This window comes from Fringilla coelebs, assembly GCF_963513975.1.
Source record: "Fringilla coelebs genome assembly, chromosome: 4".
Taxonomy (NCBI): Eukaryota; Metazoa; Chordata; class Aves; order Passeriformes; family Fringillidae; genus Fringilla; species Fringilla coelebs.
The window spans coordinates 46,823,721-46,841,474 of NC_140032.1; the positions used below are offsets into that span (position 1 = coordinate 46,823,721).

Genomic DNA, 17,754 nt, shown 5'->3' on the forward strand with positions numbered 1-17,754 from the left:
GGCTCCGCGGCTGACAGCGGGGCAGCGCGGGCTGCCTGCCGCCTGCGGGCTTCCCCGCCTGGCGCGGCGCGGCTGCTGGGCGCCGGCAGGCAGGTGGAGCGGGAGCAACAAGTCCTCCGGCGGCGGCGGCGGCAGCGGGGAGGGGAGCGGGAGGCGGAGGGGGGGCGCTTCCCGCCCCGCGCCTGAAAACCTCTCTGACAAGTGGCAAAGCGCTCGCAGAGCACGCTGCTCCCTCCGAAGGGCGGCTGGAAGCCGCGGGGGCACGCCTCGCACCCAGCTCCGCTGCCGGCTTGTGGCTCGCCGCCCCCGCCTCCCGCCCTCGCCTCTGCCGCGGGGTGGGTCGCGACCCGCTGCCGGCGGGTGCGGTGCGGGCTGCGGAGCGCGCTGCCGCTTCGCCTTCAAAGTGTGTCAGCCGGCTGCGGGCTTTGCTTCCACTTGCCGCGGTTTTTAAAATTTTTTTTCTTCTTTTAACAAATTGTTTTGCCGTTTTGTTATTTATTTTTCTCCTACTTCGTTGCTGTTATTTTTGTTACCGTTGTTTGTAAACTAATTGCCTCCATGGGGGGCGGAGGAAAGGAAATCAAAGCTGCCGCAGCTGAAGGGTGTGCGAGCACGCAGGGGAAGAGCCGAGGAGCCGCAGGACAGGATGGCTACGGGAAGCCCGGAGGCAGCGGGAAGCCCGGCCTCGGGAAGCCCGGCTGCGGCGGGGACCGCTGCCCCCGGCGGGCCGGGCCGGTCGGCTCCGCGCTGGCCGCGCTCCTCTCGGCGCTGGCCGCGGCCTCCTGCGTTTACCTGGGGGTGCGGACCAGCGACCTCCAGGCCAGGGTCGCGGCCATCGAAGGCGCCCGAGGGGGCTTCTCTGCCGCCTCCCCGCTCCCGCCGCTGCCCGGCTTTTCCTTGGAGCAGCTGAACGCGATGATGCAGGAGAAAGTGGAGCGACTTCTCGCCCAGGTGTGCGGGACGGGGGTGGTCGCTGCCGTGCGGTGTGCGTGTGGGGGCATGGGGGATGCTCGGGGCGGGGGGGCGGCCGAGGCCATGAGGAGGGTGCCCGGGGCGAGCTGCTCGGGTGGGAGGTGAAAGCGGGAAAGTGAGCCCGGAACCCCCGGGGGCGGCGGGGCCGGGGGAGGAGCGGGCCGGGGATGCCCCGTTCTGCGGGAGCGGCGGGATGGGGATCGTGGGGGGAACCGTGTGTGCGCCGCCGCTGAGGCGCTTCTCTCATCTGTAACTTGCCGCCCTCCCTGCGCCTCTGCACCGCGCGTGTGGAGCAGGCGGAAAGAGCGGGGTCACTTGGGCGGCGGTGCGAGAGACCCCAGGTGTCGGGCTTGGCCTTGTTGGTGTGGGGCGGTGAGGTCACTGAGACGCCTCCGGCCGAGTCCTGGCCCAGGAGCCGCCGCTGGTCGCGCAGCCTCTGGCATAGCGGTAAATTCCTGTGTGCGGCCGCGGTCGGGAGCGCTGCCTGTGGCGGGCGAGCTCGCTCGCCAAGTGCCCGCCCTCATGTTGCTTCTCTCGCCCCCAGAAATCCTACGAGCACTTGGCAAAAATACGAGTAGCGAGAGAAGCGGCTCCAGAGTGCAACTGCCCACCAGGTAACAGACACAGCTTGGAAATCTCCTCCCGGAGGCTTGTAACTCTGGGCGGTTTGGTGTCCCACGGGTTTGAAATAGACCTAAATCAGGTCCAGGGCATGCCTCTTCAATCAGCTGTTCCTTGGATGCAAAAGATGTGAAGCCCAGAATGGCTAGTTTTCGCTGTGGCCCTAGATTGGAATTAATGCTAATGAAAACCACTCATTAGGCTGGATGTTGCCAAACAAGAACACTTACGAAGATGTTAATGATCCACTCTAGCAGATGAAATATATTCTGTCTTAAATGGGGTAGTACTGAATCAAGGCTCTGTGTACTCAACTTGGGAAGTGGAGCAAAAGCCCCTAGCAAAAATATTGGATGATTTATAACATAAATTGAAATAGGTGGAGGGTCTGTTGCAAGTTAGTAGTAATATATATATGAGCCTTTTACAGTCTTGTTTTTCTGTAGTCTTGGTGGAAAGCAGTTTCCCTAGGAAGGAATTGCAGGTTTTTCCTCTTGAAGGCTCAAAACTGGGTGTGTTTGTGCAGCCAGGGATATCGCTTGACTTTGGAAATGGGCCCTTCTAATACTGTACAGTTGTTTGTACATTCACGCTGCAATGTTTCTGTGGTCTTTGTGCTCCTTTGTGATAGTCTGATAACTGTCAATGTTATTTTAGCTTTATAAACTTCTTCTAACCTATATCCAAGTTCATCTAGCATCTTAGAAGTTAAGGAAATGATGCCAGCGTTTCACAAGGGAATGTAGGAGTTCCAGCATCCTCTGTGATGAGGCACACTAGATGTAGAGGATGCTTTGCATGTCCTCTTGCTTTGTATGAAAAACCATCTCCTTTACAGGTGGAATATCGACTGTCAACAGGACTTAAGCTGATTATGCTTGCCAGCAGGATGTGTGATAGTACTGGTATATAAGGAAGGAAGGAGCTTTCCTAGTTTAGGATTTAATTCCTGCCAAACTCATCACTCTGAAGGGACTGCTGAATCTCAGTGTTAAAGCTGCCTACAATGGCTGGTACTCCATTTTTGTGATGATACAGCTGAGAACAGAGTACTTGCTGGTGTTGGAGTTGCCACAGCTATCATGGGAAGGACAATATATGTGACTTGTACAGTTTTAAAAGAGTGCATAGAATTACTCAACTCCCAGTTAGTTTTGGTAAGGAACACTGGTTTCCTGCTGTAGTATATTTTTTTTTTTTCCTTTAAGGTTAACATAAGCAAACTGATCTTATTTTTTCTGTTGCTTAAGTGCAGTGAATTACAAGACGCAAGTTTGTGCGCAGAAAAGAGAGTTACTCATCATGTTGTTTGCAGTGATGCATTCTGTGATCCTGAATTTATGTTTAATTTGATGCTAAGCTTTTTCTCTCTTTTTCTTCCTTGTTTAAATCCATCTGTTATCATATTTTTATCATATTTTCACTTACTGTTTTCCTACTAAAGGTCAGTATCTACTTTTTCATGGTTGGTGTTACATGCTGCTTTACTTCTTCACTACCACTAGAGCTCCACATTATACCAATTTTTATCTGACCTTTTTTCTTAAGTATGTGTTTTCAAATAGATAATGAGCAACAGAATATTTCTCACATGCATTGTGAAAATCCGTGCTACATGAGAGTCAAAGCAATTTGGGGAACATATTCAAGGGAACAAGTTTTATAAGACCAGGGAAACTTACATGAATCATTACAAAGTAAAACAAAAAAAAGTTGCAGAGAGGAGGGATTAGAAATGTGATATGGAGCTTTTCACCTCTTGGTAGCTGTTTCAATTTGGAAGCAGGTTTTGTAGTGACTGAAAGATGTTGCCATGTGGTAGCCTCATTTTGCGGTTGATGCTCTCATGCTTGTTGCCAGTGGACAGGTGTCTACCTCAAAATGGAATCATCTTGGGAGCCTCGTCTGAGAGAGCAGGGGCTGAGTGGCACCACCACCTGAGGACAGTCCCTTCCCAACTGCAGGCATTAGGCAGAGCAGGAGGGGATAGAGCAAATGAATTGTTGCTTCTTCATTTGGTTCCCTCTGTTTGAACTCCTTTTTGACTGCACAGGATGGGCTTTTGTTTAACCCTTAATGTTGCTGTTACAGTTATGTTTGAAAAGGTATTTGGTTTAATAGAAAAAGTATTATGGTACATCCGTGGTTTTTCTGTTGCCTGCTATTTGCAAAGCCAAATAGTACATTGCTTCTTCTCACATGGTTTCCTTTTTCTCAACTTCTTCATTTCTTTCCTGTGTTTCAGTAATGATAAAAACCATGTCTGTTAGAGATGACTTTGGAAGGCCTTCATGGTACAGAGGTGATTTTTGAAATGTCTCTGAAATGCTGTGAGAATTGTCACTACTGAATGGCCACCAGGATAGTTTCCCTTATCATTCTCTTCAAAGAGGAATAAAGATTATGTAAAAGTAGGTTACATTGCTCTCTGCCAAAAGAAGAGAAGGAAGTTCAATCTGCAGACAGGAGGGTGAGAATGTGGCCTCTAGTTCAGGATTAAAGTTATGCAACTGGCATAGATGTGATTAGCTTGAGATTTTCATCCCCTTTTGCCTCTCTATGGATGGAACCTGCACATTCAAAGGGAACTGGGTTTGAATGGCTCAGTTACTGATTGGAAGCCAGAATCACAAGCTCACAGCTTGCTGAGCAGTCTACATGTGGCTCTTTTTAATTCGGTGGTAGCCTTGAATTTCATCTAGTGTGAAGAGTGATCATGTTTCACTTTGAAAACTTTATTTTCACTAAATGCAATTTTTCTTATTCTTTAGTTCTATTTTCTTATGAAAGAAACATGATGTAGGGTGATGTTAGAGTTTTGGTTTTAACTCTGTGCAACTAAAACCAGATACCAAAGATTTTGTAAATATTTTAAAAATTACAATAGCAGGCATTCTTTCTCTTCTTAAAGCAGAGTAATAAAGTTTGGAAAGTAAATTTGTGCTGACATTCCTCTTAAATTACCTCAGCTCTAATAAGAGTGCCAGTGTAAATCTTGTGCTTTTAGCTGGTGCTGCAGTCACTGCTCGTAGTTGGCCTTTTGCACATAGGACTGGGAGGCAAATTGAGTGGCTGAAATTATTTTAAGCATAATAAATTAATTTTCATTTGCCAGGTGTATTTTTCATTTTGAGTTGGTGTTTTTCTACTTTAAAAGATGAAGAGAAAATGTAGGTGTGTAGGTACTTATTTCATACTTCTAAATCGTCTCTTAAGTGGCTGTGGGAGCATAATCAGCTCTTATGAGGAACAGTCCAGCACCATGCTGGGTACTTCTTACTAAGTGCCAAGAATTACACCGTTGTGGGAAGAGTAACACATACAGAAAGCACAGGGATGGTCCTCATTCGATAGAATTTAAAGAATTTATATATATATTTTTTTTTAGATTCTTTCAGATTTTCCTCGTCCCAAAGTCATTCACATGTGAATGTACCTGTAGACTTCAATGAAAATGGACATATGCTTATATGTTTTAATGATCTGATCCTTTATATATTGTAAGGGTCAAGTTCTGACACTTGCAGTTCTGTGCCATGATGTCTCATGGTGTAAGTGGTCCTCAGAGCCTGCTCCTGGAGTCACACAATGTTGACAGGAGTAGGAATCAAATCTAGTAGTACAAGAAGTTCAAGCTTTCTCAGCAGGAGGGCTGACAGGTGATTACGTAGGTCCCTTTTGACCAGGGACCAGTTTTAGGAAGCAATTACTTTTTTTTTCCACCTTCTATTTTTAGGAAGACCTTTATAGTGAATTTATTCCTTAAAGGCACACATTTCATTAGTTCTGCATTGACAAAATTATGAAAGAGATGTCTTTAACTGTATAGCTATACAACACACTCTGTATGAATGTTCACTATAACTTGCATATAAAGTTATGGGGTCTGTAGGTTTTTTAGATTTGTTTTGGGTTTTTTTTTTTTTCTTCCCCATAACATTAGCTGAACTTTAGTGTTGGATACTTGTAAAAGTTTTTCTTCAGTGCCACAAGTAATATTTCTTTCTTTGTTCTTTCTCTTGTATATTTCCCATCAGGAAACATACATTTTTCTTCCTCTTGTGACTTCAGGGCCTTCATACACTTTTTCCCTTTCTGTACCTTCAAACCCTTTCCACAGACACTCTGGTCATTCTTGCTTTGCCAGCTATTTTGTGCTGTTTTTGTAATCACGCCATCTTGATTCTCTGTTCCAGTCCTAGAGAGCTTTATGGTTTGGCATTTGAAGTACCTCCCATTTCACTATGCAGTTTGCTGCCATCAGGTTTGTTTCAGTGTAGTTGCATGTGTATAAGCCTGTTCATTCAGGATGAAATGCCATAAGCCAAGGGTGGTTTTTTTTGAGGGAATATAGAATACCAATTGGTCTTTTTCTTGGTTACGGTAGTTCCAGTGCAAAAACTGTGTCCTACAGCTACAGTTCTTCAGTGGGATGATGAATCTGCTATATGTATTTTGATAGCAGCATGGATAGCAAAAATCTGTGTATTTTCTTAGCGTCCCAGTGCTATTTTTGTTGTCTTAAGCATCTAATGTTTGTTTTGACATGCAATGCAAGTACAATTTAGGTGCTCTTTCTTATTTCCACAAGGACTGTTCCCCAGAGCATTTCAATTAGTGAGGCTGAAAGAATGGAGGAGAAAGCAATTTTCAGGATTAAAAGAATCACGAAATAGGTATCAGCAGGGTATGACTCTTTTAATTTTTTTTTTTTAATATGCTTACAGTGAAGCAGTCCTGGAAAGAAAGACTGAAGAGGTCAAGAAAGAAAAGAGGAGCTGACTTATGTGTTTATCAGTAGTGAGACCTAAGAGAAAATGTAGATATTTATAAAAAGTATCCAAAGTGATTTTTTTCCTGTTACTGAAAATTTCAGAGTGTGCTATCTTAACCTAGCTCCCAGCACTACTTACTTCTGCCATCTCTGTATCATCTGCTTCCTGAATGCAGTGCTCAGCTCTAATTTTGTAATTTTTCTGACAGGTCTCTGAGTCCCCCTTTCATACCTTCAGTGGTTTGGTATTTTTCATTTCAGTTTCTAGATCAAGATGCTTATTGATGTGCAGCAGCATGCGACCTTCTGGGTAGTCTGTCTTCTTTGGATGACTGCTTAAAGATACTGTTTCCTCCCCTCAAAATAGCTAAATATATATTTTATTGGCTAAGGGGTGACCTTTTAATTCCCTTCCCTCTGGGCAAGGAAGTAGGGTGTGCAACATGATGAATGAAACACAGTGTGGCTCAGAAGAGAACTGATTGACAGTGGACTGCACCAGATTTCTCTCCTTTGTAATATTATTGATCTCAGCAGTGCTGTAGCAAAGGTTGGTTTGACTGCAAAAGTGTTATTAACAAAAGGTTTTTCTATTACTTGTGTTGAATAAATTCAGACTTGTGGAGTTATGTCAAACTAGGCATGTTAGGAGAAAGGCTTGTTTATCTGCACTAACTGCTCTTACAATTTATGAGGATAATCTTATATATTACATATATATATTCTTATATGTGTTCTTATACATCCTTTTTTATGGCATTGGTCCATCTCAAACTGGGGAGGTGTCAAAGCTCTTCAAGTTCTGTGAGTGTTGGAGTGGGAGAAATGGCTGTTAAGCCCATTTCTGGAATAATGCTTGTAGTGTCTGTGGTGGTTGGGTTTTGGTTTTTCTTCTTCTTGTTGTCTTTCTTAAATTGGGAAATACGTGCATCTGTTTCCTCAAAGGGTCTCTAAAGCTTGTATAACTGAGTTCTGTTTAGCTGTACTTACACCCTGTCCCTTTCCTTAAAGGTCAGTGAATTCTTGGAAATGTACTACCAGAACAGCACTGATAAACCTGCATTCCAGCACTCATCTTCTTTCTCACTTCCTTCTAGATTTACTGGCTGCAGCTTACCTGCCTGTTTTGTCTATACTTAGCACAGTAAAAAACCAGCTAAATCTGAAAACAGCATGACTGACAGAAACTGTTTTTATAGGGCCTTTAAGGTTACCAAATAGAATCATATAACTAATCTGTTCAAGTTACCCACCTGGTGAAATCATCCATCACACTTAAATGCACACAGACCTTGAGTCGTGTTGCTAACTGCAGTCTCTTCAGGGAAGGCTGGTCGACACAGAGCACCTTTCCCCTTCATCATTTCAGTTGATTTCCTCAGTCAGCCACAAAAAAGGAAATCTGTCTGCTTGCTTAAAACTACAAATAAGAAGTAAGAAGGCATAGAATAACACAGGCTGATAGAAACACTTCTCTCTCAATACAACTAAAGCTGCAGCTTGCATTAGAAGATACACACAGATATATACTAGTGACCATGATGCTGTAGGCTTGTTGTTTGGAAACTTGTGGACTCTCATGTTTTTACAGGTTAGACTTACAGTAGAACAGGGCCTGCTTAAATTCGTCTGCTTGGGACTTTTAATGAGATTAAGTTAAGCAGAACCAGCTGTTTGTAAGAGCTTAATCAAAATAAATGTCAGGACAAATTTTCAGAACAGAGTGTCCAACTTGAAAGTGCAAGTTTTTTATATCCCTTTCATGTAAATACTGCCTTTTTTTGCCCCTGTGGATTTGAGCAACTTTGGAAGTGCTGGTCGGGTTGATACTCCAGGAGATCATCTGATGCACGCTACTGGCCTCTGAAGGAAATGTATCTAGGCCATCATTGTCAAGTGTTTCCTTCCAGGTGGTTCACAACTCCAGTGTGTAGTCATTCATGACTCAACAAGTTGTTTGATCTGCCTTAATCTTGTAAATAAGTGCTTCAGCCTCATGTAAATAGTCTCCTTAGCTAAAAATACGTTTCTGGTCTGTAAATGGGTGAACATACAGTGCAAGAAATTGCTAGTGCATAGGCGTGCCTTAGCTGAAATAATCTACTATTGAAATATTTCCTTAGATTACCTAGTTTTTAGCAAGCAGACTACAATTTCCTCGTTTGTGAAGCAAACCACTTGTTCTATTTGCTGTGCTGATGAAGAAAACTTGATCATTGTGCTCTCCTTAAAACAGCTGTCAAAATATGTTAGAAGACAGTCTTGTCAGTGATGTACACTACAAAACTTATTGTGTCTGCTCCTCCCTTGTTCTTTTTTTTAGCGGGGTTGGAGTTGTACTAAAATTGTTTCTTGTTTATCTGTGCAGATCTATGTTTATAGAAGGAGACCTTTTCATGCAGTTGTGAGTTTTGCATGCATGTCTGCATGTAACTGTTCTTGTGCTGGGAAGGCTTTGAAAAAAATGATGATAGTAATGCCTTTTAAACTCTTTGAAGAATTAGGAAGTTACTACACAGCTATCTAAATTTTTTTGCTAGACAGAAATATATGTTCGTATAATTACCAAAGATACCAAGACACCATTCGTAAGGCAAAGAAACAATAAATGGAATGAAGAAAGAGTGTAATCAGAGAGGTGATAAAACTGGGATATTACTTTCTATTTTAGAATCTTTGAAAATTAGTACAGTTATTTCAGTGACTTCTGCTTAGACATGCTCCACCAAGAAGCAATACAGATTTTAAGCAATAATATTTTACCCTGCGCTGTCTTAAAATTTGTCGGGCAGTTGAAATATGAAGAAAGTATAGATTTTATTTCATAAGGTCATAGAGGAAGTGCCTTCAGTTGAGGTTAGTTAGCCATTAAAATTATTTTAGTTTGGTTATGCATGAATATAATCTTGTAATTAATATATTGGGTAAGTATATTAGAAAACTTTGAATTATTTGTGTGTTTTTTTAGGTGCTTAGGAATTAAAATTGGGGTTTTGGGAATATTACTTGCAAATTTTTTTCATAGATGTTTACCTTTGCTGATGTATTTTGGTTGGGATTACAGAGGAGAGTGGATCACAGATTAACAGGTTCTTGGGGAGGCTGTAAAGAAGACTGCATATGAAATAATGATGAACTTTTAATGAGTCTCTCTAAGTAGCTTCCCCTCCCCTTCTTTGGCTCTTCTACAAGCTCAGCTGAGAAAGTACTGAGGAGAAGAGTGTCAAATGATATTTCTCTTTGAACTTGGTCCTCCTTTTAATGCAGTACACAGGACTGTATACCAGTGCATATATTTAGCAGTATGATGGTTTTGGTAGTTTGTCACACTCTGTCCTATCTTGGACACACAGCAGGCTGCCTGCTAAAGCATGGTGCCACAGCTCACCTTAGCAAGGAAAACCTGCATAAAACCAGGTTGTTGATCTGCTGCTTTCTGCTGGCTGAAATAACAGGTTCGTGCCAGGTACAGCTTCAGTCTCTTGATACCTGGGATGTGCTTCTTTTGATCAGCAAAAATTTGTGAGAGCCGAGTATTTTCCTTGTCTCCTTTTCTTTGTGTTTTTGTTTGTTTTGTTCTTAAACAAGAAGTTCATGAATTTGGCACTTTCTACCCTTTTAAGTAGTTTTAGTACTCTTAGGAGTAAGGGGCTGTAAAGTAAAAGCTGTAAATATAATGGAAGAAAGACTGTAGAAAGTAAGACTTAAAACTGTAGTTTTAAGACCTTTGCTATTCTACCATTTGCAGTTTATGCCATATTAAGAAAACCCCCTCCCCATTTATTTTCCGTCCATTGGAGTATTTTTAATATTCCTTCTCTGAATATCAAAGCATGGAAGAATCATACAACAAGTATATGTTAAAGATTTAGGTTTTGAATTAGGTTTCTTTGATAAGCATAGTCTCTTTCTCAGCACACTGTCCTTAAGATTGTGCTGGAAAACTGCTATTTAAAAGATCTTTGTAAAATTGGGTGTGGGGAGGAGTGAGCCCTGTGTTTGAGGAACACAGAAGAAATTTTGAAAACAGGAAATTATATTGAAAATTGGAGACCAAAATATCTTATCAGAGGTGTGGCTGGCATTGCAGCGGTGACAGATTTGTGTATTTGAAAGCAGAACAGCATCCTGTAACTTGAAGGACACTAACTGAACACTCTAAAAAGATATTTATGGTTAAGGTCATAGCTGGCACAAAGGTCTTGCTTGTGCTGGTAGTACTGGTTTTGTTGCTAGGAAATTATGTGGGGCTTCTTATGTATCAGTGCCTCAGCTGGATGATGGTAGGGTTCTTGCAGAGGACTGCAGTGCTGAAAGTCAGAGTGTGTGCCTCTTAAGTTGAGGAGGTATTTCCTTCAGCTGGAACCTCCAATAATCTCTTAAGAATATGAGAACCAGCTGCTTGAAGGCACTTCTCCTCTTCCTCCCCATCCTGTGCCCTTAGTCTCTGAGTAAGCTCCTGTTCAGATTCCCTTGATCTTAGAGGAAGCCTTGATACCTGAGCATAGGGATATGGCCACAGGGGATTAAAAGGATAAACTCCATAGCCTGTGTATTAATATTTTCTTCTCCCGTCACAGAGCTTACATCCAGATGATGCCCCCTGGCATTGCTGTGACAAATGCTGTTCGGGGCTGCCTGGACAGTCCCTATACTGTCAGCTCTTCTGGTGCTTTTTATCAAATGCTCCTTCAGTGTTTTCAGTGCCACTGCTGATCTGCAGGTTACTGCCAATTGAAGGGAGACACGTGTTGAGGGCTATCACTTCAGCTTGACATTGAGGTGATTAATGTGCTATTTATTTAATTATCTTCACCTTTCAGACAGGATAGCCTTCTCAGTAAAAATACTCTCTGGCTACTAATTTGGTCATTGTAGCAGGAAATGTGCTGTGTGCACACAGACTCAAGTGTAGACCAAAGTGGGGCCATTATTAAGGTGATCTTTATGGCAGTGGTGAGCTTGAACGCAGCTTTTATTTGTTCTCTGTCCTGGTGGATGCTTGGTAGTTGTTTGTGTCAGCTAATAATAAGCTGCTCAGGAAATGGCTTTGGTTGGCACTTAAAAATGCAGTGTTATAACAGAAATGGATCATGGTGTGTGCTGTAGCTATCTATGTGTGTTTATGAAGCCATCTCTGTTCAGTGAGGATCATCTTGAATGTGTTTCCCAAGTGGTTCCTAGGAGTAGGCACACTGAATACTGATGAATCAGAGAGACTGAAAAATGCAGTGGTATGGCATCAGTTTCAAATGAACCAGTGCTTAGACAGCCATTGTCAATACTTACTTAGTGTTGGTGTCTTTGTAATGATGACAACCATGTTTGTAGAAGGCTGGAAAGGTTTCTCTGTGTGAAGATGAAGAGTTTTTCCAATGCAGCAAGCATGTTGGTGCACTGTATTTCTTTATTGTGGGGAGACTGATCTTGAGAGAGATCAGTATTTAAGTCTGACCATTGTGGATTTCACTTTAAGACAGCTCTGTGTAATTCCTTAGTTTGAATTCCATGCTGAGCCATGTCCTAATGTGTGGTGGAAGGACTTTTTTTATCACATTCAATTAAGAGGTGGCACATAAGCCATTACAGTGGCTAATTAAAAAGAAGTGTGAGCCTTGAAAACTGAACCACCAGCAGTAACAGAGAAATAGAGCAGACTAAAATCCTCACTTTTTTTATCTCTTAAAATTGCTTTGCTGCTACAAGGTGGTATTTTTATGTATTTCAAACAATTAAAGTCCACTTTAGGATAATAAGGAGAAATTAATCTGTTTTCAATGTGCAGTATAACAACTGGAACACTCTAGAAAAAAGCTCTCTCACAGTGAGTTTGAAGCAATGCACCTTAGAGGAAATAGTGTGCTTAGTGAATTAGAGCAGGGAAAACAAAGTAGTTGTTCTCTATTGTGACTATATTCCTGTACAGGACTGTTAGGGTGGGATAGAAGTCTTCATATTTGAGAGTTCTTGTATCTGTAAAATATGATGGATGTATACATTAACAAAAGTGTGCAAATGACACAGTATTCATAATTTTGAATAAAGTTACTGTCTACAGGAGCAGAAGTTTGTCTCCAATACATTCCTTGCCTCTGCTTTTTAACTTTTTGTAATCAGCTCTCTGCTCCATTTTGATCCATGTGACAGGACATAATCAGCTGGAGTCATCAAGTGAACATAGTTGTACAAATAAACTTGTGACTATAGAAACCTTCTGGGAGCTTTCTCAGAGAATGCTTTTATTTTGAAACAACCCATCCCTGTAGATTCTCTTTAATTGAACAGGTGGGCAATGGCAGCTCAAATCACCTATACAATAGAAGTAGCTGCTTCTGCTACCACAATTTCTGAAAAGAGGCTTTTAACTAATACTCTGATAATAGACCGGATATGGACATGTACATTGCTTCAGGCACATTAATAATCCCAAAGATTTTAACAGTAGTTATTCTGGAATCTGAGAGCAAAGTGTGGCCTCGGTGGCTTTTTTTTTTTGTTTTTGTTTGTTTTTTGTTTGTTTGTTTTGTTTTTGTTTTGCTTTTGGTTTGTAATTTTTTTTTTCCTTTGGTTCTTTAGGAATGCCTGTTTATGTATGCAGCCATTGCCATCTACTTTAGGTTTGACATATAGTTCTTTTCCGTGATACAAATACTATTTTTTATTCATTTGCCATTCAGTTTATTGTTTAGTCTTTTCAGTCTCTGAGCAAGAACATTATGTCTGTATCTATTTCTAGGAATACTGAATGAGTTTTGTAATACTGTAAGAATTCTGGCTGTACTTGGAGACAATCTGAATAGCAAAAATTACTAAACTTGCTTATCTGCAGGGAGAAATTATGTCTTCTTGTATCTTAATTCATAGTTCACAGACTAAGGACTGTTGTTCTCAGGATTGTTTATTGCTTGAAGTGATTAGATAAAACCACTAAAAATTGTGCAGAATTGTTCAGACCTTCAGTTCTGAGGGATAGGAAAGAAAGACCACTATATACAGCTCGACCTTCATTTTAGTTTTCTTACCAACATACCTGAAGTCTGCATATCCATGTGTGTTTCTACTCAAAAAGATTTTCATACTAGGATGAGAGGTGGTTCAAGGCAGTCTGTTCTTTTAACTCAATGAGCTTGATCTCCCATTCTCCACTTTGTTGATGCTATGCTTGAAAAGTCATTATTTGCTTAACGCAAATGTTCCCTTTTTTTCAAGCTGAACAATCTAAGTGACACACCAGCATCTCCTGATAAAGCTTACCCTTGAGACTTCTCACTCTTCTGTCTGGAGGACACTCAGATAGTCTGATGTCCTGTTGAGGTGCCCCAAGCTGCACACCTGTGATGAGGCCACTTCAGTGCAGTGTTGAGTCAGGCAGTTGGTAGCGAGGTGCCTGGTTTGTTTATAGAGATAATGAAAGAAGAATTAAGGACTGACACAGTCCTAAGAGAAAAAATAGTGAAAAAATCTCATGTTTTACTGTGGTTATCTAGAGGTTAGTGCATACTGCTCGCTCAGTCTGAGCAGTGGATGACAGCAGGGTATGTTGAAGTGTAATCTGCTAAAAGGGTTCCTCAAAACTGTGTAAATGCAAGTCCTAAAAGGGACTTGTCTGTGGGGTGCCATGTCTGAAGCACATCGAGGATACGTCTCTAAGGTGTCCAGATGTAGTGGCTTAAGGGACAGATGACCTGGGTACTTAAACAGTGGCACAAGGTGGGTAAGTACCCTATTTATGGGGTATCTCCTAGATGATGCGTATAGTCATGGCATGTTGTCAGCTTCTGGGAAGTGGTGAGCAGGCAGAGTGCATAGCCTGGATGTTGCCCTGGCAGAGGGTACTGACAGGCTGTGTGGTGCTGACATGGGGTTTACAGAAGATGAAGGCTAGGGGGAACTAGCAGTAAGGAATTCTCTAAGCAAGGCGCTGATTGTAACTCCAATTCTGTATCACTCTCTCCTGGTCTGGCAGCAGGACTACGGGACAGAAGCATGAAAACAGTGCATGTGCTGGCTTCCTCTGTGGTGCCAGCAGTGTTTAGGAACTATCACACTCTCTGTTAGCTCTGTTGAAACGTTAGATTGTCAAGACCTATGGTCTGTAGTAGAAGTTAATACTGAGGTCCTAAAGGCAGACAGATGGACTTGAATAATTTCAGAACCTGTTAATCACTGCTCCTTGCTTAATCATGTCTCTGTGAGGGCTTTCTCTCTTTAATTTCCTGCTTTGTGTAGAGCAGGAAAGACAGCAACAAGGGCCTGGGCTCTGATGCCTCCTATGGATTGCTCTTTTGCTGCAAGCAAAATTTAATATACTCCCAGTTTTTTCTTTCTCAGACTTGTAGTTTGTGTTTGTCTTAGTAACCTGGTGGCCACATATTGACATGAGTAATTTTCCTAAAAATGCTGCAAAATACAACTGCTGATGTACTAACCAGCAGCAGGCAGTTCATGTTAATTTGCATTCATTAAATATGCTTCATCTTCTGTGTTTGTCTTGTAAAATGTGGGACTTGATAAAAAGAGAGGGGTAGGTGCAATACTACTATGTTACTATTAATCATGCTTTGACATGAACTGTAATTGTTTAACTTAAGCAGTTACCAATAATAGCACTTGGGCAGGGACTAATGCAGCCAAAATTTTTCTGACTCTTTCTGAAAATTCCTATAGGTTCTAAAGAACCTTTATCTTTCAAATGAAGACAGTTATCCCCTCAAATAGGCATCTCCAGCAATATGATTTAAGGGCCATTGAAGGCAGGGAAAAAGAGAGATTGCTTGGGCACCTGAAAAAGGTGGCATAGAAGGATACTCACACCTCTGTATTGCACTCTGTTCAGACACAGTAATCTTTTTGTTGGTCTGTGATTTGTCAGCTCAGTCTGAACCCAATTAAACTGCTGAGTAAAAGTGGCTCAAGCAGAACTTCGGTGACACAAACCCATCAGTTTGAAGTTTGCTAGGAATCTGTTGTGACCTGTGAGGAGAGGTTCATGGAGCCCCTTTTATGAATGATGAGTTTTCAAAATATTTCCAGCCTTAGCTGTATCAGTCTCCCTTTCTCTCAATGTGTACTACAAAACAGTCACAATTTAGGATTTGGAGAGATTAGGCCAAATAAATATTTAGTTACATGCCAAGTTTCTTTTTCCTTTTGTCTTGTGTCAGGGGAGCTATAACAAATAGCAGCTACCAACTGTAAAGACCCAGATATTCCACCCAGCAAAGCTGCAAGTGCTGTAGCAAAGCTACAGGTTTTCTCCACCTCTTGAGGTTGTGCAGATTGTACCAGAGCAGCAGCAGCTCATGTGTGCGCACCAAGTGAGGTTTCAGGCTGCTTGGTAATGGGAACATACACTTTCCATAGGCACAGCAAGGGGGCATTTAATTGTTTTTTTAGTTTCAGCTGCTTTGCTGAGAGAATGACTGGTCTTTTGTAAAGCGAAATAGGGTTCTTAATAAAACAACAATTTCATGAAAAATTACATTTTATAAGCGTGTACCTTCTAAATAACTGACCCCCATTTTCTTTCTGAAATGCAGCCAGAAGGAAGACTAGAAACATGTAGTTCCAAATTCCAGATGTTTATGTTTTGGTAAAATACAATTTTTTAAAAAATTGCACTGTCAAATGATTGAACTGAATAAAATGACATATTTTTTTTTCCACAGAGAAAGTTAATTACATACTCTTTGATTAGCACAGAAGGGATATAAATTATTTTCCTAAACATGCTGCAAAATACAACTACTAATGAACTGACCAGCAGCAGGCATCTCATATTTATTTGCATTCATTATTTATGCTGCATTTTACTTTTCAATTACTTTTCAATTGTGTACAAAATATGATCTTACGACATTGGTCTTTCCAGAGTCTAAAAATGCTTCTTGGTTTAACTGTAGGGAGAAATAATTGATTACTTATTCTACTGTCAGTTGAGAGTAGTTTCAAAACAATGAGATGAAAGTCAGTAGTATTTTATGCCAACATGACATACAAGTTAGTATGAATTTTTTCTGTAACACAAGTGTTTATAGATAAAATCTCTTTCTAACCTGTATTCATATTTAGTGTATTTTTCAGTGATTATTGTTAAAAAACTTGGAATTTGGGTAAGGATATATGATTGTATATTATGGATAAACCAATTGTTTTTCTTAAAAAATACCACTGAACAGACTATCAGTGGAAATTTTTTTAAACAGAAGAACTACTAGGAAAATTATTATACCTTTGGAAGTTACAGAACTCATAAAAACTTTGGACCCTGAAAAATCTTAGGACCTTACTTGCCAAGAACGGTGATTGAAAACCACAGAAAATTTGTCTGTGAGGAAATACCTCTCTTGACATGAAACTTTAAGAAAAGCTTAAATTAACCAAAACCAAAAAAACTCCCATTTTTACTAGAAAACTTTTCATTAAAAAATTGATAAATGGCTGAGTGAAACAGGAGATTTGCTATAGGCAAAAAAGCGTCCCTCAGTGCTGTACAGCATTCCTAAATGCTTGTGGTCTTACAGGATATCAAGGGAATGGAGGCATGGGGTGCTCAGAGTTTTATTGCTGGTTTCTTCTAGCCTTTATACAGGAGCTATTGACCTTCTTACCCAAATGTGTCCACTTATGTTGCAAGGAAAAGCAGTTCCTTGCAGCTAATTTTGTGAAATTTTATCTTATTTATGGAATCAAAAGTGATCTTTCTGTGGAGGCTTGATCTCTTATTACTTGATTTGGTAGAAATAATTTTATTGAATGAGAACTCAATAAAGTTTCAGTACTTCATATGGTGAAGTAATTTACAGGGTTCTTGGAATATACTGTGGTCTTTGAAAAATACTGGCCTTTATTTATTAGTGTATTTTGCTTTTTGTTGTTGGGCTGATGAATCCAGTGTTAAGGCATTGCAGATTTAGTGGTTGGTGATGGAGTACTCCCCATACTGAAATTTTCAAGGGTTACAAATCTGCTTTGCACAGTGTACAAGTTCTGGGTTGTTACTGGGTTGGATTTACAGTACATTGCACTTACTCTAAACCCCTTCTAACTACCACTACATTTAACAACTTCAAATAGCTCAGTGCCTTGTTCTTCCCGAGATCTGTGGTACTGCAGGTTCCATGGCACTACTTGCTTGACCGACCTTAATTTTGAACTAGAAAATGTGTTTGCTTTAGGCAGTGTAGTTAAGTTATATGGGGAAAAAGTGACTTTGAGAAAGTGAATTCTTTGTCTTCCATACATGTGTTTTGTTTACAGGTGAGAGAAGATTTTTTTCTCTCTACTTGGCAGTGTTGCAGCTCATGCTAACAAGTGGAAAACAAAGCTGTATTCAATGTAGCTCCCTTCTCCCTGCCTCCCACCAGGAGTCACTTTTAGTAATAACA

General features: G+C 41.1%; 1 protein-coding gene across 1 annotated transcript in view; it reads left to right on the forward strand.

Moving 5' to 3' along the window:
• Positions 1 to 558: 558 nt before the first annotated feature.
• The window catches only part of COL25A1 (collagen type XXV alpha 1 chain), a gene marked incomplete at both ends in the record, with an annotated part of 290,872 nt that continues 273,676 nt past the window's right edge, over positions 559 to 17,754 (forward strand). The window contains 2 exons of the mRNA XM_084204014.1: positions 559 to 951; positions 1,517 to 1,586. Of these exons, the coding sequence (XP_084060140.1) occupies positions 559 to 951; positions 1,517 to 1,586 (463 nt within the window). The remainder of the gene's footprint in view (positions 952 to 1,516; positions 1,587 to 17,754) is intronic.